The sequence below is a fragment of the Elephantulus edwardii genome, unplaced genomic scaffold (assembly GCF_000299155.1).
Source record: "Elephantulus edwardii isolate Elephantulus edwardi_28Jun2011 unplaced genomic scaffold, EleEdw1.0 scaffold00073, whole genome shotgun sequence".
In the NCBI taxonomy this organism is placed as follows: domain Eukaryota; kingdom Metazoa; phylum Chordata; class Mammalia; order Macroscelidea; family Macroscelididae; genus Elephantulus; species Elephantulus edwardii.
The window spans coordinates 6065546-6090464 of record NW_006399823.1 but is presented as its reverse complement, the minus strand read 5'-3'; the positions used below and the strand labels follow the sequence as shown (position 1 = coordinate 6090464).

The window sequence follows — 24919 nt, the reverse complement described above, 5'->3', positions numbered from 1 at the left end:
TAAGAGTCAGTGTAATCTTGGACATTTAAGAAAATAAGAGTCAAAGGTGAAACTAACTATACAAAATGTAAGCTGTAATCTTAGACAAGAACACCTGATTTTAGAAACAGAGTGGTCCACAGGTTGTAATCCCATCCATTAAGTTTGATTTTTATTTGGCATTGGTTTCAGAGAATGCCAGGTCTCTGGACAGAGATACATTAAAATTCTCATTCTCATCAAGTTAGAAACAACCTTGCATTGGGTTTCCAAGACAGTACATCTGAGAGGAAGAGATGGTCCAACTTTGTCCTACAGAGCCAATGATGAATTCTAATCACTAGAGAGGTGTAGTTTTTAGGTTAATGGCATAACTCCAAACAGACTAGGCCACCAGAGCGCTCCATATTATAAGTGAAGAATTAAACACTAAAGAATATCATCTTAGTATCTGATTTCTCATAGAAACCACGAAAAATAAGTAGGTATATACTCAGATCTGAGATGAAACACAGATTTGTATTGAGAAGGTCTGTAAAAATTAAATTAGAATAAACAAATGGGTAAATAAAACAACCTTGGACCTTAATGACTATTCCATTTCCATGGTTCTAATGGGCCTCTATGAACAAGATTAATTAAAAATACTGCTAAGCCCTCGCTGGTTACAATAATTTTTATAAAAAAATATTCATTATGATTAAAGTCAAAGTTTACAAAACAAACCGGCATTTCAATTTTGTTGTTGTAATGTCACAAATTATGCTTTCTAGCCTGACTGGAATCCCCTCATACTGTAATAGCACTCTACTCATTTCCTCCCTGGAGCTCTCGTTTCTATCCATTCTTCTAACCTCTCTCTACTTGACCTCAAAACTTTATTCCCGGGCAAATGCTGCCCTTCTGGTCCAGTACAGTTGACTGCCCTTATTCTCGGTCTGTCTACTGTTTGCCTAAAAGTGGAGTCGCAACAGTGACTTCAATTCTAGGCCTGATGGGTGAACTGGACCATATTCTCAGGAGTCCCACTTGTCCCTATGAAGTCTCTTCTGTTTCTTTGCAGATTTTAACTTTTGTTCCACATTTTTCTTCTATTCTATCAAGGACTTTCTATTGTTGAGATCTCTGAGCAATTTTACTAGTTATAATCTGACAGCTATTCTTGATTTCTTAAATATATTTTGCAAAATTTGGGGACAAAGGTTGAGAAACAAAATTGTTTTACAGTAGGTTTCAACTGTTCAAAAGATTGCTATATTATATTCTATATTGTTTTAATTATATAACAACTACAAAAGATCACAAGCTATACTAATGACTGGATTCCCAGACAAGCTTTTCTAAACAGTTTCAAAAGCGATACAGTATGTTACAACAGTAGACAATTACTATCTAAGTTAAAATTTTGCAACAATTTATAGTTCAGACACTTGTGTATCTAGGGTGAGCTCTGATGGCCTAAGGTTAAAGAGTTGTGCTGTCAACCCAAAGGCAGACAGCTGGAATCCACCAGGTGCTCTGCAGAAGGATAGGCAATCTCTCCCTGCGCAATTCACTGTCTCTGAAAATCTGCTGGAGGGACAGTTCTGAGTCAATTCCAACTTCACAGCACACAACAACAAAATGAAAAGTGCATCTGGAGGTGTAAAGTATAAGGACTAATGGTACAGACTCCAGAGTCTGATGGGGATTCTGTAGATTCTGACCTATACCTGTGTGACTTCAAATCAACTCACTGCCATCAGGTCATAACCAACTCTCCACTGGCCCCCTGCAATGGGTTTCCAAGGTTGTAAACTGAGTGGAAAAAAGTTATCCATCTTTCTCCTGAGGAGCCACTGGTGGATATGAACTCAGAGAGATGTGGCTTTGGGTTAGCAGCCTAGCTCTCTACAGACGATGCTACTAGAGGCCTCTATAATGTCATCTAAGAACTCTGATTCTTCATCTGTAAAGTACAGATTAAGTAAAAAACCCAAGGCAGATCGTACCTGTGAGGATTACATAAAATCATCTACACAAAGGATTAGAAGAATGTCTTGACATATAAGCCACTGCCACTGAGCAGATTCTAATTCACAACAATCCTACATGACAGAGCTGTGAACCTCTCTGCAGAAACAGACTGCCACATCTTCTTCCTCAGAGATGCTTGTGAGTTCAAATCACCAACCTTTTGGTCAGGAGCCAAGTGCTTAACTACTGCGCCACCAGAGATCCTTTTATGGCATACAGTAAGGGGAAACACATACTCTTCTCAAGCTTATTGCATGATTAGTATTATTATTTGAAGTACAATGTTTTGTTATTTTTATATTATTATTATTCATTATTATTATTATTTGAAGTCTATTGTTAAGTCTTAAAGTTGTAAATATTAATAAGATCCACAGTTATAATTATCACTACCCTGACACTTCTGCTAGGGACAAAATAATAAAACGCAAACATTCAAGAGTGCTCTGAAGGAAATGGAAGGCGAACAAAAATGAAAACTGTATTAAACCACAAGCTCTAAAGCAGAAACGTACCAGATTTGGCCAGCTCTTCCAGCAGTTCACTCCATTCTTTCCGGAAGATATTGGCCCCTGTTAAACTTCCATCACCACCAATCACACACAGATTGGTAATTCCCAGCTGAACCAAGTTATAAGCAGCTTTTAAGCGACCTTCTCGTGTACGAAATGCTTGGCAACGTGCACTGCCGATGATTGTCCCTCCCTAGAAAGGAAACAAAATTATGTTTCTCTCCCTCTAACTTAAGAGAGAAAGCTGGACAGTAACACTGGCCTATAAACACAGAGGTTCCAAAGTTAGGGGTTCCTCCTTTTAATCTTTACATTAATCAACTGCGAGAGTTTGCGATTTTCCTATTTTCAGTTCCACACTGGAATTCTACAGATGGAGACACATTATGTTCAGTAATAGTAAAAATGAAGGTGCAGAAACACAAACGAATGGTGGTCATTGGCAAAATAGGAAGGCTACAGAGTCTGCATAACTACAAGAGTAATCCGCAGAGCCCTTGGGAGGCCGTGTCAATACTGGGTGAGCCCAGCCACCTGAGCATGAAGGTGAAAGGCTAGTCCCATCAAGGCTCATGATCCTTCGCAACTGGTCCAGCAAGCCTCACTGGGTCCCCTGAGTCTTATACTTATTCCAACTGATCATGACCCCAAGTAAACTCCTTCATAGGGTTTTCTTGCCTATAACCCTTATAGAAGAAGACTGGCAAGTCTGATTTCCCATACAGCCTCAGGCCGGGTTTGGAACTGTCAGTCTTTTAGTCACCAGTCAACTGCTTTAACACTGCACCACTGACTCCTTCTCCTTTCTGACAGGCGGTTGCATTTTCAGGTATAATGAATAGCAACTGTGAGTCAAAGGAATTTATTTTTGCTCTACCCTCCCCTTCCAACCTTCTTAAAAGAGAAATTCTAGGAAGACCTAAATTCAACAGTCCAAACATCCTCACAGCTCATCACCACTGAGTCAGTATCAACTCATAGCCAGCCTTCCAGTGGGTTTTTAGAGGCTGTAAATCACAGAGGAGGAGATTTTCCATCTTTTTCCTTCAGCGCAGTTGATAGATTTGAACCACCTGCCTTCGGATCAGCAGCACGATTCTTTATCCACTTCACCACCAGAGTGACCAAACATCCAGGAGGGATCAGTCATGCTTTCTCACACTTGGTTTTTTAAACATGAGGGATTCTTTGTGTGTTGTTTTGTTTTGTTTTGTTTTTTTAAATTATTAAATTTTGGGTTTTTATTCATTCATTGTTGCACTATTCTCTCTACCCTCCTCCCAGTTTGTTCTTGTCCAAATGCCACAGTGCTTGTCAAAGCCAGTTCTGATTAATCTTCTTTGTCAGTGTGTCCTTTGCCATTCCCTATCACTCCTCCCTGAGAGAGACTTCATCCTGATTCATAAGGAAAAGGGGATGGCGTATTCTCTTAGCTACTTCCTGCTGAAAGGAAATGAGTGATTCCTTGAAGTCATAAATACATTCATAGATCTTCAACTTGTATTTGGTCCTTGTGAGCTGTTTCTATGTTGAGGGCAGACCTCTAGTGAGAGAAACATTCTGTCCTGGAGTCCATTCTGACTCACAGTGGCCTCAGTTGTATTGAGTAGAAAAGCCCCACTGGGGTTTTCTTGGTTGTGATATTTACAAAACCATGTTGGCAAAATCTTCCTTAAAACCACTGGACGGGTTCAAATTAGCAGCTGAATTTGTTAACAGATTGAAGGTTTGTAGCAACCCATCTTTTAAGCAAGACTACTGGGGTCATTTTTGGTTCTCAATAAGATGCCTACTTTGTGTCTATGTCTCACATTCTGGTAATTCTCCCAATATTTCAACAATGCTGTTACACACTCAATTGTTGTTGTTGTTAAGTGCCATCGAGTCGCAGGTGACTCATAGCGACCCTAGGAAGGAGAGTCCTCGACGCTACACACTCAATAGACACACTCAATATTACAAACAGAAGTCTGAAATGTACTGAGAAAGCAAGATATTCTTATGACTCACTGTATTGAGTTCACTTCATGATGGTGGTCTGGAACCGAACTGCAATGTCTCCAAAGTACGCCTGCCTTTATGTTCATTATAGTGCATACAGATAACAAATATTGATTATCTCCACCCAAGAAAAAGAATCCTTTCATATTTTCATTAATAAGAAAAAACACAACTACCATTATTTAATTGGTCAAAGCACTGAGAGAGGTTATAGATTAAAAAAAAAAAAAAAGACACTTAATCAGTACTCTTTTTACTAATAATAAGAGCAGGAAGTTTGACTATGATGGTAGTCACAGTAGTGTGGTTATGACTTGGCCCGGCAAAGGTGACTGAATGTAGGGTAGAAAGTGCAAAGATAAGCTTTCACGTGGAGCTCTGATGTGAGAAATGGTCACTAAAGATCCATGTGATTTACCACTCTCTGAAATTAAGTAGCTCATAAAAACCACAACTGAACAGATAGCATGGACAGAGTCTCCAGAATGAAATAATGAATAACTAACATGCAAAGTAGCACCTTTCACATTCGCACTTCAGTCATGGATGTATTATTTCCTTTCACAGTTACAGTGTCCAAGCCAGATGCTCTTAGTTTGAGTCCAACTCATGGCAGCAGCATCTGTTACCAAGGAAAACTGGTCCATAAGGTGTTCTTGGCTGTAGTCTTCATGAATGAAGATTGTCAGGCCTTTCTTCTATAGTGCCAATGGGTGATTTTGAACTGCCAGCCTTTACATTAGCTGGTGAGAAAAAACTATGTTTGCCACAGTAGCAGTAGAATAGAAATGTTCTTTTCATATGCAGTTTACTCTCTAGCATTAAGGTATCCTGACTTTTCTCCCCAAATATTGTTCTACCTAATGACTGTTAGCTATCAAAATTCCATTCAACCTCTACACAGGAAAAATGAGAAATACAGGGATAACAGATCTAAAAAAGGTCTCTATCAACTTAAAGTCTGTACAACATTAAAATCTATAAACCACTAGCATCTTTGGACGGCATGTACCAATTTGATGCCTTTCTATAAAAAAGTACTCAAAATAAGCCAAAGATTAATACATACTTTGAGAAAATTGTAAACTATAAGTTTTTAAATGAAATCGATTATTTCCAAATAATTGCTTTATTTCTCACTTGATTTGGGTCCCTCAGTAATCTAAAGGATCCTGGGAATTTATTAGGCAGGCTCTTTTAAATTGAAAGCAAGTAACTATTTTGCCTAAAGTGATTAATTAGCCCAATTTGTTCCCATAGAAGACATTAGCTTTGCCTGATTCGAACCAGAACAAGGTTGCTGTGTTCCTAATAAATCCAAAGCCCTTGGAACTGCCAGAGTGAGTCATTGCCAGGCTTTATTATACTTAATGCTCAGGGACACACCCAAGCCCCAAAGGGCACAGAGATTCTTAACTGAACACAGACAACCAAGAATAAAAGTAGCCTCAATGCTAATCTGTGCTTTAAAAAAAGAAAGAAGAAAGAGAACAACCAGTAGCACAATTAACAGCAAATATAACATTTTACTGAAAGAATAACTCTCAAGTTGATGTCATATAAAGCTTTGTCTTTTTAATTAGATGGCAAACTTAATTACTTTCTGTTCAAGTAGTTCAGTAAAATGGCAGTCAGCACAATAATGTGCTGTATTACTAAAAGCATGAGTATTCAACATTTCAAATGAACAGAGTTATTGGTTTATTTAGCAAAATAAATAATATAAAAACACTGTACATACCATTTGTAGAATGCTTGAGACACTTTCCCATGAGGCTTCCACAATATTAGAGCCTCCATCTACCATACCTTGGTAGCCCTAATAAAAGAAAAAAAATAATTTTAAGGTATTTGTGGGTTTGTAAAATAAAAATAGCATTAGTTGGCACTTAAATGATATTAAATGGAAGTATAAATCTCAGTGACTACAAATTACAATGAATTTAAGTTGCCAAGGGTCCAATGGTAATAAGATACAAGTGTGATATAAGTGCTTGTGGAAAGAGTAAATTGGTCAAAGTCTCTTACATTCAACCTCTAATAATGGGGAATTTTAGCCTAGAATAGCTCAAGGACTATGGAAGAGAATAAAATGGTCTACCTATCGCTTAATGGATCCTAAGTGGGTGACTAGGGACATGTTTACTCTAAATTGTTAATAATTTAACACAAACTCAGATGCATACACAGGGATGTCAATTGCACTACAGTCAGGAAAGCTTTCCTCTCAGGCCTCTCTTTGACAAGGCAATCCATGTGACTTTAGAGCTATAAAAATACAAATTTTCTCCTTTTCAAGAAGCACTGCTGAGTGTTATGTCAATAATTCAGTCTGCTTTGGTGGCATTTTATTACACTGAACTGAGACTCTTAGTGGATTAGGATATCAATACACCGTTTTACCTAGAAGTCCAAAGGTACTTCAATTCTAAATGCATCTGACTTTTCTCCATGGAATACGCAAGACAAGAAAAAAAGAAATGCTCCATTGGCATCTTTGTATTTGTGACTCACTTCCCAGAGTGTTTTACCTTAATGGCCTACAGAGTATAGAATCTTGCATATAAATTAGACACATATGTCAGCACCTTATGAATGACTAATTTGTATACTTAGAAATAGAAAATATCTATAAATATAAAGCACACACACATGAGAGACTGAGGGGGAGACAGGAGGGCAGTGAATGACACACACACACAGTGACAGAGACAGAAATCTAGTTGCAAATAGGAAAGGAAGAAATAGTATGGAATGAACAGTATAAGGAAGACTTAAGACTCAAATTCAAAAATTTCACTACTGTTGAGTCAGTTCCAACAGGAACCTCATAGGATGGGAGAGAACTGCCCCATCAGGTTTCTGAAGCTGTAAATCTTTATGGGAGGGGACTGCCTTGTGTCTCTGCCAGGGATTGGCTGGTAGGTAGTAATCCCCAGCCTCTCACTTAGCAGTGCTACAGTGCTGTTGTTAGGTGCCATTAAGTCACCTGTGACTCATTGTGACCCTATGTACAACAGCTCTAAACTCTGCTCTATCCTGTGCCAATCACACTGTCTCTGACACTCCTTCCCCCATTACTCCAGTCACTGAGTCAATCCATCTCATCGAGGGTCTTCCTCTCCTGCACTGTCCCTCCACCCTCCCAAGCGTGACGTCTTTCTCCAAGGACTGGTCCCTCCTTGCAACATGTCCAAAGTATGTCAGACAAGGCCTCAGAATCCTTGCCTCCAAGGAGCAGCCTGGTTTAACCCTCTCTAGAACAAACCTGTTCATATTCTTAGCAGTTCATGGTATATTCAATAATCTTCTCCAACACTACAGCTCAAAGGCATCAATTCTCCTTCTATCCTCCCTAGTCATTGGCCAGCTTTCTGATGCATAGCAAGTGATGCTACTGTGCTGTTAGGGCTGCTTAAAAGTTAGGAAGTGGCTTGTTTGAATGTTGGCAAGAATTTCTCACACATCTGCCCTTTACTTGAGGATCCCATATTCTCAGGCATTCTCCCAGCCAAGTAGACAGGCCTCGGGACTGTCCCTTAAGTGGATCATTATCTTCAAGGGACAGAGTGAAACTATTAAACAAACACTCCTCCAACTGCATTGAGGCTCTCTTTTTTATTTTTATTACTGTTGTTAGGTGTCATCAAGTTGAGTACAACCCATAGCCACCCTATGAACAACAGATCTGTACCCAGGCCTGTCCTGTGCCATCCTCCCACTTCCTGCCACACTAGAGTCCATAGCAGTAGTCAGTGTCAATTCACCTGCTCCCTTTTTAACCACAGTGCATATTTTCACATGATATGATTGGTGTTTAGAGTATACACCCCGGTATATTTTTACTGTGACATTGTTACTATGATTTGAACTAGACCTTACCTTGGGAATTTTATTTCAACAGAAATGTAGACAGACATAGGCAACTTAGAATTCTTGTCATCCACCCTCAAGTTGTCGCTGGGTCCATGGCTGACCCCAAGCATAATGGGATCATCCACAGGATCACATCAGCAGTACACGAGACCACTGAGATATGCAGGGTGTTTGCACGGCTGATTTTTAAGAAGCAAATCACCAGACCCTATGTTTGTCAGGATCATTGCTCAAGCTTCCACTGGTCCCACATGAAAAGCTACAATTCTACCACTGAGTCACAGATGCCTCACAGCTAGCCTTAAGGTGGCTCTTTTATTGATCTCTATCACTGGAAAACACCCAAGGTTTTGTTACGCATTACACTACACTCCAAAGAGACAACATCGTTGGCTACAATTACGACCCAAGAGCAGTAATGAACAGACTACCAATACAGGGGATTCTGATTTTCAGATGCTATGAGCTAGCTGCCCTTGGGAGCTCTGGAGGAAAAGAAACAAGAAGGGAGCTGGCATGTATATGGGATCCAGGCTTCAGGTCTCACATCACTTCATGAGAATGAAGCCTACATAAAAATGACAATGTTTTCTTTGTTTCAATTTATATGAAAGCTTGTTTGCTATTGTTGTTATGTGCTGCTGAGTCACCTGAGACTCAGTGACCCTATATACAGCAGCTCTGAACTCTGCCCTGTCCTGAGCCAGTCTCACTGACTCTGACACACCTACCCCCATTGCCCCAGTCACTTAGTCAATCCATCTCATCCGAAGTCTTCCTCTTCTGTGCTGTCCCTCCATCCTTCCAAGCATGATGTCCTTCCCCAAGGACCAGTCCTTCCAGGGCATGTATGTAAGACAGAGCTTCAAAATCCTAGGCTACAAGGAGAAAATAAATAAATGGTTTCTCCCTCTTCAAGACAGACCTATTTGCTTTCTTGGCAGCCCATGGTATGTGCAAGACTCCTCTCCCGTATCACAACTCAAAGGCACTGATTCTTTGTCATCCTTATTTTCCATCTTTCTGATGCACAGCAAGTAACTGTGAAGACCATGGCCTGGATTAGGCACACCTTAGTCTCTATACTGACATAATTGCTTTTCAGCACTCTGGAGAGGCCCCTGACAGCAGATTTTTCCATTCCAATCTGTCTTTTTATTTCCTTACTGCTAGGGCTAAGAGTGTTGATTGTAGAGCCAAGCACAATCTTTCAAAATGTGAAAGCTTATAGAAGAACACTGTTTTCTATTTAGGGACTCATACACATTTCATTCTGTGATATTGGTTGCAATCTCCTCAACATAATAACACACTCTCACTTTTTCTCTAGGGTCTTCTTTTCCATTTGTCCTTTTCCCCTGCATTCTGGGAGCTCTGGTGGGTAGTACAGTGCTTAGGCAATTGCATTGTTGACCCATGGTGGTGGTTCACTGGTATTTTAATACACCAATGGCTTCCTGGGCTATCTCCTTTTGTGGGATTTACAATCTCTGAAAACCCACTGAGGGGCAGCTATGAGTTTACTTCTGTGTGATCTTTTATTGTTGTTATGTACCATTAACTGCAACTCATAACTACTTTATGCAATACAGCCAAACCCTGCCCTAACCTGAGCCATTCTCACTGTCTCTGACACACCTATCACCCACTACATCCATTTACTGTGTCAAACATTCCATTTCATCTGGAAGCTTCCTCTCCTGCACCATCCCTCCACCCTTCCAAGGATGATGTCCTTCTCCAAGAACTGGTCCTGGCAATATGCCCAAAGTATGTGAGACAGACCTTTAAAATCCTTGCCTCCAAGGAGCAAGTTGGCTTCACCTTCTTCAGGATAGACCTGTTTGTTTTCTTGATTCTTCTATCATCTTTTGTTACTGCTCAGCTCTCTAATGCATAGCAAGTAATTATAAAGCCCATGGCCTAAATCAGACACACCTTAGTCTCAACACTGACATTGTTGATCTTCAGAATTCTGAGGAAATCTCTGACAGCAGATTTTTCTAACAGAGTTAGTTTGTTGTGGTTTGGTGTTTTGTTGTGTTGTTTTTTGTTTTTTTAATTTCCTGAAAGCTGGTGCCAACAGTGTTGACTGTAAACCAGGCAAGCTAAAATTGTTAACATTTTCAATCTCTTCTCCATCTATCATGGTGCTGCCAACTGGCCCACTGGTGAGAATATTTGCTTTCTTGATGATGAACTTCAGTCCATATAGAAGACTGCAGTCCTCACCTTCTGCAGCAAATGCTTCAAGTCCTCCTCAGTTTTGGCAAACAAAGTTATGTGATCTGCATAATGCAGGTTTCTGGTGAGTCTTCCTCTCATCCTGATGCCACAATCCTGCTGAATTATCTGTTCTACATGTAGATTAAAAAGGTGTGGAGACCAGGCACATCCCTGATGTGTTCACCTCCTGATTTTGAACTATGAAGTGTTTCCTTGTGTTCTGACGCCTACTTCCTGGTCCAAGTACAGGTTTGGCATGAGCACAATCAGGTGTTCTGTGAAACATGTGCGATTTACTGCCTCTAAAACCCACTGGAGGGCCAGCCATGGGTTGGTTCAGACTGGATGGCACACAATAACAACAACCAACAACAACCTTCTATTACACAGAGCTTCAGAAACCTGATGGAGGATATACGAGCCAGAATTGACTAAACAGCAGTGAGTATAAGGTGCCATTTTTAAAAAAAGTATTGTCATTCAAATGAATGTACTTCCAAAAAGAAAACAAAACAAAAAATAAAAAATTGGGCCAGAACAACAATTATAAACTAGGAATGTCCTGAGCAAGTCATGATGTGTAGTAGCTCTAACCACAGGATTCCTATAAAACAGAACAAAGATCGACTGATCTCTCCTTGACTCTTCGACTTTAATAAGCATCACCAATATCCCTCTATGGCAATGTCTGCACTTTCAACCAACGCATAAAGAGATTAAGACCATCTTTAGCCAGAATCCACAAGCCAGAAATAGGCTGTCAAGAGGAAGAAAAGTCAGTTCCAGTCACTGTAGTGTTTTAAGAGGATGAAACCAAAGTTGTTATAATACACTTAGATTGTGAGGAGCGACTTAGCTGTGCGTACCTGACAGGTCCAATGCACCCATCAATCTCCTGTCACAGAAACTGCTCCTCAATCAACCATCACACGAGCTTTACTCCTTAATGTGCCATATGGAGGATGGGGGATGGGGGGGAGAGGAGAGTACCATTCCCTTTATCATTCTCACAAATTGAAACACTGCTTTATTCAACATCCCTCTCTTTCTAGAGCGATCACATAGGAAATGTCTAAAATCCACAAAGTTTAACTTTAAGTGAAATGTTTTTCCAAAAATAATTTGACTTTGGTAACACAGATATACATAACAAAGACAGTAATTAAAAAACACACTGGAAAATCTAATTGTATCATTACTGCATTCCAAGTTCCCCTGCATGTGCTCTGCAGCCAGGAAATGACTCACTCTTTGCAAAGTCATCAAGCTCCTGTAATACCGGAGAAATAACTACCAAAGACAGTTTCAAGCTATCTTTTACTAACAGAGACGATGTTACTAAATTTAAAAAGGCTAATTTTACACAAAGGTATTATAATTTATATAGTAACACAAGATTTTTCTGTTCAGTCTTCTTGAAAAACCCTACTTATTCCCACATAACCACAGAAAAAAAAAACCAAAAACTTTTAGAATCCCATGCCAGAAGACAAGACAAATTTTATACAAATGAACCATAATTTATACAGAAGGGCTTGTTGGGTCCCCCCCCCCCTTCTGAAGCTGTTTTCTTGGAAAGTTAAAGCCTTGATCAATCACAGGCACAGCCTGTAATTTTTTCTAAACTTTCCTTTCAGAATCTGCCATCAAGGAAGCCAATTTTATGACTCACATTAGGAAAATGGAAGAAATCTTTAAAGGCATACTTAGCTTTGGTTTTTTTTTTATAAAAAAAGAATGACCCTGCTAATTCTAATTCACAAGATGAACTTAAAACACTTTCGGTTTGCTGAAGCAACTCTACTGTTGAACAGAAATTAATTATATCCAGTCATTTGCTTGCATCTAAGAAATATCGTAGACATTGAGGTCTCTTTAATTTCTAGTTTGATTTTTTTTCTTTTTCTTTTTTTTAGGCAACGTCAAAATAAGCATAAATAGCCTCCTAATAAATTACAGAAGGAGCACTAGGGTGATGTAATCTGTAAAAAGTTAGACTGTGCACTGAAAGCTGGGAAGTCAAATCCACAGCCACTCGGAGGGATAAGGATGAGCGAGCAGGCTCCTGTAAAAATTGACAGCCTTGTGAATCGGAACCAGCTTTATGGCATCAAGGCTGGGTAAGCCGATAGACTGAATGCTTCAGAGAGAGTACTAGGTATGGGTGTGAAATGTGACCTATAATTTCAGACATTTGTTAAAACCTTCTTTGCAGGCTCTAATGTGTCAGAGAGGACGAGGACCGTACAGGATAGGCCAGAGTTCAGATTAGCTGTTCAGAGGGTCACTATGAAGCACACTCAACTTGAGAGCACCTAACGACAACAGCACACACAGTATGAGGGACCTTTGGTGATCAAATCTGTAGGTAGCTGAACCTGCTCTGTGGCAGTTACTCTGTGGTGGTTCAAATCCACCGGAAACTTAGGGGAAGAAAGATGGGCAATCTCTTCCAATGCACTTTACAATCTTCTGAAAATCTCCTGGAGCATCAGTTATGAGTCATTTCAGGTTCAGGTGCAAGGAGTCCACCTGTGGGGAGCTTTCTCTTTTAATCTCACAAGTAAATATTTTTAAAATTAAAGACTCAGAGGGAATGACGGACAGTCTTGTATTAAAGCAAGATTGTCTTTTCTTTTAGGATGCTCATATTCAAAGAGTGGTGGTATAGTATGTAACAGAGTGGACTATTAATGAAAAGATCAGCAGTTCAATGCCACCAGTTATCCTATTGGACAAAAATGGTGGTTTCCTCCTGTGAAGATTTATGGGCCTAGGAAACCCTATGGAGGATTGCCCTTTGTCAGAACCGACTCAGTAGCAGTCGGTCTCGTTTCTGACTCTTTCTTCCAACCAGACTTCCTGAATTCCTCAAACAGGAAATTAAGTTTGCACGGCAAGAATTCCAACTCTCATAGGAAAACATTCTACTGAATATTGTGTACTTAAAAGCTATTTTCTTTGTGCTATTGCTATTTACTTCAAACTGGTATAGTTAACATCAGGGAAATACTGTGTCTATAGACTGTTGTTGTTATGTGTCATCGACTTGCCTGAGACCCTATGTACAGCAGCTCTGAAGCCTGCCCTGTCCTGAGCCAATCTCACTGATTCTAACACACCAACCCTCACTGTCACAGTCACTGTATCAATTCCACCTCATCCAGCCTCTTCCCCTTCTGCTCTATAACTACACCCTTCCGAGCATGTTGTTTTTCCCTAAGGACCAATCTCTCCTGGCCATATATCCAAAGTATATGAAACAGAGCTTCAAAATCCTGGCCTCCAAGGAGAAACTTGGTTTCACCCTCTCTAAGACAGACCTATTTGGTTTCTTGGCAATCCATAGTATATTCAAGACTCTTCTCCAGCACCACCACAACTCAAAGACATTCTTCTTCTGTCATCCTTAGTCACCGTCCAGCTCTATCAAGCAAAGCAAGTAATTGAAAAGCCCATTGCTTGGATTAGGTGCACCTTAGTCTCGAGACTGACAACGTTACATTTCAGTACTCTAGAGAAGTCCCTGAAAGCAGATATTCCTAACACAATTTGTCATTTGATTTCCTGACTGCTAGTGCCAAGAGTGTTGATTGTGGAGTTGAGCAAGCTGTAGTTGTTAACAACCTCAATCTCTTCTCCATCTATCATGGCGCTGCCAACTGGCCTCGTGGTGAGAATCTTTGTTTTCTTGATGTTGAGCTTCAAGCCCATGTTGAAGACGATAGTCCTTGACCTTCTGCAGCAAGTGCTTTAGGTCCTCTTCACTTTCAGCAAGCAAGGTTCTATCAACTGCACAGCATAGGTTGTTGATGAGTCTTCCTCCAATCCTGATGCCACATTTCTTCTCATAAAGCCCAGCTTCCCAAATGATCTGTTTTGCATGTAGATTGAAAAGGTATGGAAACAATCTTCAAACAGCATCCCTGACACACACCTTTTCTGATTTTGAACCATGCAGACTGCGGTGCTTAAAAAGAAATAAAATTTTTCCCTACAGAAAAGGGTTTTCTTAGTTTCTTTTGTAAGAATTTTATTTCTAGAATACTTGGAGAGTGAGAGATGGTAAGGCTCTGAATTCCTTGTAGGTCTTAGATTAAATAAGTACCACATGTAGTTCAATCCTAAACAGAGTAGAGATTTTTCTATGCTAATGCTCTGCAAACTTTTAAGAATTTTAACTTCATTTTGCTCAAAAGAAATTAATACGTAGGTCTTCACAATACATATTTCTCCCTCCACTCACCACACACACCCTGTTCAACCTTCCTAAATGAATGCTCTAGTCTGAAAACTTAATCATTATCCAATAAAAAACTTGCTGGTTGACTTAACTGCTTCTTGGAAAATTCCAGTGTCTTGACTCAAAACTTGTCCTCGATGAGATTCAGTTGACTCTAAATTTCGAAAACAGGTTAGAACACGACGAGCCATGTTTGTATGGTGTGACCCTGTATAACTTTACTCGGCAGGATCGTTACTAGATTGGAGTTCTGGCAGCGCAGTGGCTATGCACTCAGCTGAAACAAAAGGCTGAGCACAAGAATGAACCAATCAGTCTTGGAGAAAATACAGTTAGGATATTTCTTAGAAATAAGGAAAAGATGACTCGTACTGGCTAACTTTAGACATATCAGGAAAGATCAATTACGATGTTAGGGAGAGGGCTAGAGAAAGCACTCTGCAAAGTGTTGAATCTCTAACAGAACAAGGTAGCATTACTCTTGTGTTCTGTTTTTCAGGACCACATCGACATGTGTGCTTTTGAGTACTGTGGCTTGTAGTTACGCGTAAACTAGCATTTGTCAATTTAAATCATTCAAGTATGGATTTACACCCTCAGAACTGCAAGCCTAACTGTCATCTTTCTTTGTTTTAGGACTGTGCTCTTCTAGACTAAGGTTTCCTATCTTCAGCACAAATGATATTTTGAGTGGGATTATATTATTTAGGGGCAGGGGCTCTCTTGTGCAATCCAGGATGTTTAGCACTTTCCCTGACCTCCAGCTGGTCTCTACTCATTTGCTGCTAGCAATATATACATCCTAGTTGAGACTACCAAAAGCATCTTAAGATGTTACCGAGGGGGCAAAATCATCACAAATAGGTCTACAATCACAGTTCCACCCTACTTAAACTGACATTTAGGAGACTTTGGCTTAATTTATATAATGCATTATTCAACTTAACCAATATCTTTGCCCATGTGTAGCTTAGTTTCTACATCTGCCCATTTATAGTTTAGTTTCTACATTGCCCCAACCTTTTCTGGTTGTGAACTGTTGTTGCTAGATGCCATCGAGTGAACAGTTAAACAAGTTAACAGAATTACTTATTAAAAGCTTACTTTCTTTAATGAAGGAAGTCTATGGAAAAAGTAGTATCAGCCTGAGAACAATGGTATTTCTTCTCAAGGTCTGGCATCTTGTTTGACTGTGCTGTTCTATCTGGCTCCTACTTGTCCTCATAAATCTGGGGCAGACCTACGTGTGGTGCATGCCAAGTGGAAAGGCTAGACCGTGAGTCAGAAACGGTGAGGGTGAAAGTTTGCATATTAACCTCTCTTTTCTACCCACTAAACCACCAGTTGTCGAGTCTTTGTTCTCTCATTCTCCCACCCTCAGGCTAGGAATTTTCCTTAATTGCCATTCCCTGCCACATTAGTTTTAGAAAGGACGTGGAGAATGTGGTCCCAAAAGATGCTCAGTAGCAAGTACTCCTATCACTTAACTGAGCCAAGCACACCCAGGATGATCCTACCTTCCGTCACTGATGAGGCAGAGAACACACCTGGTCTACTCCATTTCAAGACTCATCAAACGGAAAGCTCAAGTGTTCTCCAAAGAAAACCCAGTGTTCTTAGACATGTTCCTAGACACTAGACATGCTCCACATCAATTCCTTGCTTTTGAGAAGTACAAAGTCCTACAGGTATCGACCAGAGATAGCTAAATATCACCAGGGTATGGAGAGACACTGTGGCTACCACAATGGCCTCACACATAACGGTAATGGTGTAGGAGCGGATAGAGTTTTGTTCTGTTGTTCATGAGATTTCTATAAGTTACAACTTATTTAACAACACATAACAACAACAAATAGATAACTACAAGACATAGTACCCATCAAAAGCACAGTAACAATCACCAAAGCCAAACCCTTAAATCTAAACACAATTACTTAAACTATATCAGTTACTCTATCAATTCCCATATTCAAGGACCAAACATTCACTCAGCCACCAACCTCCTGCCTCACTACTATCAATATTACAACTAAGAATTAAAATTCCTGGCATTTAAAGCAAGACAATTCTTTGTTGGGAGGACATTTAACAGCACCCCTGGCCTCTACATACTAAATACCAATTACAGCATATATTCTGCTTTCCCTCTGCCCTCAAGTTTTGTTGTTGTGGTTGTTGTTATGTGACATCAAGTTGTTCGTGACTCATAGTGACCCTACGTGTAACATCTCTGAACCCGGCCCTACTGGTGAAAAAATAGTGTCTTCAGACACTGGAAAATATCTCTGGATAGAAACCACATCATAAGCCCCACCACCCTACCCCAATCTGAAATCTACTTTCAATGAAAGAGGATGTGTGCTCTATTCTTAGCCTTATAAATGACATGGAGAAAAACACACTAAGATGAGTCCCTCTCTTCAACTATGGAAACACTGTATTGACTTCCTTCCTTTTACCTTGCAGTCTCCACAAAGTCAGTGTGAAGAGATAGTATGTGAGTAGCTTGTGAGGGAACTTCAAGTGGTACAATTGCAGTGCTAGCAGAGATAAAAAGAACTGTAGAAGGCCATCAAAATCAAAAGGATTCCCTGGGGAACCTTCTCCAAAGGTAGCCTAAGTACACTAATCTTTGGTGAATTTTTAAAACATTTTGTTAATTGTGACCAAAATAATACCTTAGAATTTGGAAGTGTTAGATCCTGAAAGCTTTGTAAAACCGGATTCTCTTCCTCACTCGAAAGTTCACTGCTGTGGAGTCGATTCATAGCCACCCTCACTGGGTTCCGAAGGCTATAAATCTTAATGAGAGAAGACTGCCTATCTCTCTCCTGCAGATCCACGTGGGTATACAGGGCCTTTTGGTTAGCAGCGTAACACACTATAGACTACATAAGAGGTCCTCTGTTTATTAGGCCAGGATGTGGTGATCTCTCTCAAGTACAAAGGCTTTAAACAAAGCAAAATTAACATGCACATTCATGCTCATCCGCAATCACAGTAAAGACTACTGGGAGTACCGACATCCAAATTCAAAATGTACCGGGAGGGGGAAGTGTGCTAAGAATTGTGAAATGGGAGAGCCAAGTCTGGTGTACTCATTCCATGTCAATGAACAGAGGACACTGGGCCATGATGGCGGAGTTCCCAGAACAGAAATTCACAAGGGCAATTTGATTAAAAAAAAAAAAAGTCCAAACATGAAATGACAAAACAACAGTCTGGAAATGCTTTTGACTAGATTCATCATTTCAAAATTACCCAAATCAGATAAATACAAATGGAAGTTCCATAACGAGATTTTAAAAATCAGAGAGAAATGTCTACAGCCAGATGAACAAGCAAGAGACTGGAGGAATCACTTCAAAAAAGGGGAAATTTACTTAGAAACAAACATGGGCACACGTGCAACCTCTCAACCGTCAGACACCTGCACCTGATCCAAGCTAATGGGATTTCAAAGCCACAGCTTCTCCTGCTCTCCACCAGGTAGAGGGGGCAGTTGGGACCTGGAACAAGTTTTCCGAAATCACTTTTGCAAGATACACCAAAATTTATTACAATGATCATCCATTTCAACTTAGTGAAGTCATCTCTGGAGATGCAGGAAAAGATACAATAGATTGAAAAAGCTTTAAATATTAATGTAGGCTTTTCAGTGCTGTGATGGAAATCTGACTAGTCCAGTGATTTAGGGCTGATCAAGCAGATGCTGAGGGACCTCTTTGCTAGAACTGCTGTTGTTGTTGTTGTCTGCCGTTGAGTCGGAACCAACTCATAGGTGACCCTCCAGTGGGTTTTCAGAGACAGTTAATGACATGGATGGGGACTGCCCATCTTCTTCCCAGAGCTTTGCTAGTATCCAAACAGAAATGTTAAAAAAAAAAAAGGTATGTTATCTAAGTAGCAAATAAACAATATTCATAATCCAAGACTGGTAGTGGCCTAGTGGTAAGAATCTGTGCTGCAATCACAAAGGTATCCAGTTCGAATCCACCAGCTGCTCTGCTGGATATGCATTCTCCTGTGTGCTTACTGGGTCTGAAAACCCACTGGAAGGTCAGCTACGGATCACTGCTGACTCAGTGGTACACAACAGCAGGTTCAAATACAGCATGCAAAATATACCTCGTTATAATTTTAATTAAGAGTATGTACATATTCCAGTTTTATACATCTAACATGGGAGCATTCAGACTAAAATATTAACTGTGATTTTAGAGGGATTAAGTAAATTTTTTTAAACTCTCTTCTTTGCATTTTTGCAATTTTATGTTTTAAAATTTTAAAAATTAAATGTAAAAATGTTTCACTGTAACTCTCAAAACACACTGTGATTTAGTAAAAAACAACTCACAACTGACCTTCCATTGGGTTTCAGAGACCATAAACTGCAGGAGAGAAGACTGCCCATCTTTTCCCAACAGAGTGGCTGGTGGATTTGAATCACCATAGAGAGGCAGTCATTGGGTTAGCAACTCCCTATCAACAACACCAATAGGTTTTGAAACAAATCATGTGACCCAAACTATGCTGGAATGGGTCCTTCCTTGTGACTATTTCTTACTCCAAAGTTTTTCTTATGATTAGATACTGTCAAGTTGACCCTATGAACAACAGTTCTGAATCCTGTCCTATTTTGTGCCGTCCTCATCATCTCTGGCACACTAAAGCCCACTGCTGCAGCCAGCAGGTCAATCCATCTTGAGGAGGGAATTCCTCTCTTTTACTGACCCTCCACCCTTCCAAGTATGACATTCTTTTCCAAGGAATAGCCTCTCCTAGTAACATGTCCAAAGTATGAGAAATGACGTTTCACCATCCTTGCCTCCAAGGAGTACTGACTGCACCTCTTCCAAAACATACCTAAAACCATTATTACCTAACACTCCAAAGTTACAAGGGCCAAAAGAATAGGAGATAAAGTCATGTCTGCTATTTTATTACAGACTCTCAATTTTTAAGTTACCTCAATGGCAACTATCAGAGTTGTTCTTTGGGTTTTACATTACAACTCAACAAACATTAATTAAACAAAAAATTAATTAATTGTTAACAAAAATTAATATATCACTACTTTAGGAAACAGTTCTGGTAGCACAGGTTAAATGTTGGATTGTTCACCAAAAGGCTGGCAGTTTGAAGCCACCAGTGGCTCAAATGGGAAAACATATGAATCAGTCTCCTAATAAGATTTACAGCCTCAAGAGCATTGTCGTGGATTGAAATGAACTCAACAGCATTGAGTTTGGTTCTGGGTAAAAGAATGAAAGCTAAAATAAATACAGCCTATTAGAGAGCTCCGATGATTGGCCAAAGGAGCTGCGCTGTCAGCCGAAAGGCATGAAGTTTGAATCTACCAGCTGCTCCATGGGAGAAAGATGGGCACTCTCCTCCCACGTGATTAACTGCTTCTGAAAACCCCGGGAAGGATCAGCAAGAAACCAATTCCAACTCTATGGTACATTAACAACAACACTTAAGATTTTTCAATCTTGAAACAAAGACCAGTAAATCAGTATCAAATGGCTTTTTTGCCACATCTGAACTCCTCTCTCCCCTCATTTCCTTACACAAATCTCTACAGGCTACAAATCTCTAAAGACCAGCGAAAGCAAACGCAGTATAAAACTCCTACAGTGGGACAGCTTCCATGGTCTCGTGAAGGGACCTGGACCCCAGCACCTCGAATCGTCTACTGAGCTGCATGCCTATATCTGGTATCAGCGATGCATCTTTAAGGGCAACTCTGAGCAGCACATGAAAGCAGGCAGCAGACTGAGAAGCACTGAGCAAAAGATCCCAAAGCATTAAAAAAGAAAGAATATAAACCATCAACTGACCTCATATATAAAATACACTTTGGCTCCTACGTAGATTCCCATGCGCACCACCGCGCGAACAGCAGCATTCATACCTGTGGAGGGAAACGTCAAGAGTCATTATTTGAAAATTTGGGTTTAGATGGGACTTGTTGTTGTTGTTATGTGCCATCAAGTCACCTTCAACTCATAGTGACCCTATGTACAACAGCCCTAAACCCTACTCTATCCCTTGACAATTTTATTGTCTCCGACATGCCTATCCCCATTACCCCAGTTACTGAAACAATCCATTTCATCGAGGGTTTTCCTCTCTTGTGCTGTCCCTCCCACCCTCCCAAGCATGACGTCCTTCCCCAAGGACTGGTCCCTCCTTGCAACATGTGCCAAGTAGGTCAGATGAAGTTTCAGGACCCTTGCTTCCAAGGAGCAGCCTGATCTCACCCTCTCTAGGATGAACTTGTTTGTTCTCCTAGCAGTCCATGGTATATTCAATACTCTTCTCCAACACCACAGCTCAAAGGCATCAGTTCTCCTTAGATCATCCCTAGTCATTGTCCAACTCTCTGAGGCAGAGCAAGTGATTGCAAAAACCATGGCCTGCCTGGATCAGGTGCACCTTAGTCTCCAGACTAACATAGTTTTTCTTCAGTACTTTAGAGAGGTCTCTGACAGCAGACTTTCCCAATGCAATTTGTCTTTTAATTTCCTGGCTGCTGGTACCAAGAGTGTTGATTGTGGAGCCAAGCAAACTGAAGCTATCAACAATCTCAATCTCTTCATCATCTATCATGATGCTGCCAATCAGCCCAGTGGTGACTAGGTTTAAAGATCTAGTTCTGTTTGACCTTAGGGTAACTGAATAACCTGTCTTAAGTCTTAATTTCCTAACATGAAAAATGACTATATGACGTATCCCCTGGGTAACTATAAGGATTAAGCAAATCAAGGATTATAAAGTCCTCAACCATTCACTCCTATAAGAATACTTATGACTGACTCAACAAAGTCCATCAGGTTTCTAACCTGTAAATCTTTGAGGGAGGTAACTGCCCAGCTTTCTCTCAAGGAGTTGGGGGATTAGAACCACCAGACCTTTCAGTTGGCAGCCCCAAAGCCAAGCACTACATCACCAGGGTTGCTGATAGACCAACCACCACCATCAACTCACAGATTCTGACTCACAGAGAGAGACCAAGGCTGTAAATCTTGGCCAGAAGAAGCTGTTCGTACTTCTCCTGAGAAGCCTCTGGTGAATTTGAGCCCTTCATCTTTCAGTTAGCAATACAACATGTAAGATTTCACTAATAAATAAATTGTTGTTGTATACCATAGAGTCAGAACTGGCCTATAGTTGACCCTTCAGTGGGTTATCAGAGGCACTTAATCACATGGAAGGAGATTGCCCATCTTTCTCCCTCAAGGCAGCTGGTGGTGGATTCGAACCACATGCCTTCTGGACTGCAGTGCAGTCTCTTGCCTCTAGGCCACCAGAGGTCCAATAAACACATCCCATTATAAAATAACCCATATAACACATTTAGTTTAGAATGTCACTGCAAACACTTCTGCAAAACAAAAATGAAGTAGGAGGCACAGAATGTCACTGCAAACAGACCTTTTCAAGTAACAGTAAGTTTGGTTTGGATTTGTGAGGAACTACATCCAACTGCAAAAAAACACAAGAGGACTGCTTTTTATTTACATTTCTCTAAAATAGAAAAGACACCTCTGTCTTGGAGGAAGTGTAACCAGAAAGCTCTTTAGAAGCAAGGATGAGGAAACTTTGTCTCACATATTTTGGGGCATGTTGCTAGTAGAGGACAGTCCTCAGAAAAGACGTCATGCTGGTAAAGGTGGAGGGTCAGAGAAAGAGAGGAAGCACCTCGTGCCCCGCGCCCCCCGTGGACTGACACTGTGACTGTACCAGTGAACTCAAGCAGTGTAGATGTGAGGATGGCTCAGGGTAGGGTAAGGTTTAGCTCTGCTATTCACAGGGTCTCTCTAACTCATAGCTGGCTTGATGGCGCCTAACCATGACAACAACACAAAATCAAAAGAATATAGCACCGAATTTAACAACTGTTCTGTACCTTGAGAGAGAAAAAAAAATTGAAAGGTTATTTTATCAGCTGCTATGGACTCAGCCCCCAAATCATGATGGTGGTGATTGTAATTAGGCATCATTGAAGCAACAACAACTCAATAGTGACTCGAGGCAAAACATTGTTTGATCCTGTGTTTTCCCTGTGACTGGTTTTGGATGGGCTGTTGTGACAAAACAGGATTTTCATTACATTTTAAAAGTAGATTGCCAGGCCTTCATCTTAGTCTGGAAACTTCAGTGAAACCCGCTCACAGCCACAAACGAGCCAAAGGAGAGCTGCTGTGCTTGAGATGTACTGGCTGGTAACGGAGCCTAAGGCTCCTGCGTGGAAAGTGAGACATTTCCCACTGAATCCCCAAGGCCTTCATTCTTCCTCAGCTACTACAGATCCAGAAAAGGTAGGCAGAAGACAAACATAAATCCAATCTTGCACTTTTACTAGCAGCAAAATCCACCCAACCAAATCTGCTACTGCTGGGCTGATTCTGGGTTAACTAGCATTTTCTTTCTCCTCTGAGGGAAAATCGGTTCTCTAAATTTAGCCTGCATCAGCCATCTGGAAGGGAGGGGACGTCTTTAAAAACAGATTGCTGGGCCTTCCCCCCGAGCTTGTCCTTCTGTGGGCCTAAAGTGGGGACAGACACTCTGCATTTCTACGTTTCAGGTGCTGTGGGGAATCACACTTTGATATGCACAGATCTAATACCAAAGAATTTTATTCACCTGAAAGTTATGTGCCATCAAGTTAGAACCAACTCATAGCTCACTTTCCAATGGGCTGTCAGAGGCAGTAAATCACAAGGGAGGAGACTGCCCATCATATTTCCACAGAGCAGCTAGTGGATTCAGACTGCCTTTGGGTTAGCAGTGCAACTCCTTACCCACAGGGCCACCAAGATAAATATGCTATTCTATACACATCCCACCCTCTCCGCCCTCCTCCTCAGCAATTAAAGAGCTAGCCCTTTCTAATTCGGTCCTGTACAAGTAATGGTTAATTGTGTGCTACTGTCTGCATCATTGATAATTCTTACAGGACATTTGCTGAGACAGTTATATTCCCAGCAGAGATGAGAAAATTGAAACTCAGAATAAACTAATTATCCAAGGGTCTAAAAAAAAATTAACAAATGGTGATGACAGAATTAGAAACCCTACTCGTTTGACTTAAAAGACTTCTTCTTTTCTTCTACTACAATGATTATGTATTAGAATCACTAACGGGAATTTTATTTTTTTAAAAAATGCCTGCTAGGCACCAAATTCTTAACTAAGCATGGTATTAGGGCCATTTTTCAAAGTCTCTCCCTGAATTTAGCACACACCCAGGACTGAGTGGCTTCATGCTGGGCCCTGAAGGCTGAAGCTCATTTGGTGAAGGATTACAGATGAAGGTCCCTGGAGCACAAAAAACCAAATGAGAAATTGAGCAACCATTTATTGGTGGCCTCTTTTATACCAATGACTGGGATTAAAACACAGATCCTTAGAATTAAGGGTTTTACAGTGTAAAGGGGAGCCCTGACTACTCTAATCCTCTGCTCGGGTCTGTCTTTCCATAGTTTTCTGAAGTAACAAAGATAGTTTGTGTTCCCCTGCTTACAGTGCAATAGAATGTGGAAATTATCCAACAATATCATTAGTATCACATGCAAGCAAAATACTGCTCAAGATATTTTAAAATGACTAGAACAGGACATAGACAAAACCTCAGATGGATTCTGGTTGAAGGCAAAGATACCAGAAGAATGTCTATTTGTGCTTTATTGACTATACGAAGGCATTTGGCTGTGCGGATCATAACAGGTTATGGCTAACATTGAGAAGAACAGGAATCCCAGAGCATTTAACTGAGCTCATGCAAAACCTACCTACAAGCTGTTATGTGAACAGAGCAAAAGAACACTGTTTTTGTTGTTGTTATGTGCCGTCGAGTCGTTTGCGACTCATAGCAACCCTATGTACAACAGCCCTAAACCGTGCTCTATCCTGTGCCAATCGCATATCCTCTGACACACCCATCCCGATTACCCCAGTCACTGAATCAATCCACCTCATAGAGGGTCTTCCCCTCCTGTGCTGTCCCTCCACTCTACCCAGCATGATGTCCCTCTCCAATGACCTGTCTCTCCTT

At 40.6% G+C, this 24919-nt stretch overlaps 1 protein-coding gene across 1 annotated transcript in view; it reads right to left on the bottom strand.

Moving 5' to 3' along the window:
- PFKP (phosphofructokinase, platelet) overlaps positions 1-24919 on the bottom strand; it is a 92085-nt gene that overhangs the window by 50301 nt on the left and 16865 nt on the right. The window contains exons 2-4 of the mRNA XM_006888957.1: positions 20700-20773; positions 6250-6327; positions 2511-2700 (exon numbers count right to left, since the gene is read on the bottom strand). Of these exons, the coding sequence (XP_006889019.1) occupies positions 2511-2700; positions 6250-6327; positions 20700-20773 (342 nt within the window). The remainder of the gene's footprint in view (positions 1-2510; positions 2701-6249; positions 6328-20699; positions 20774-24919) is intronic.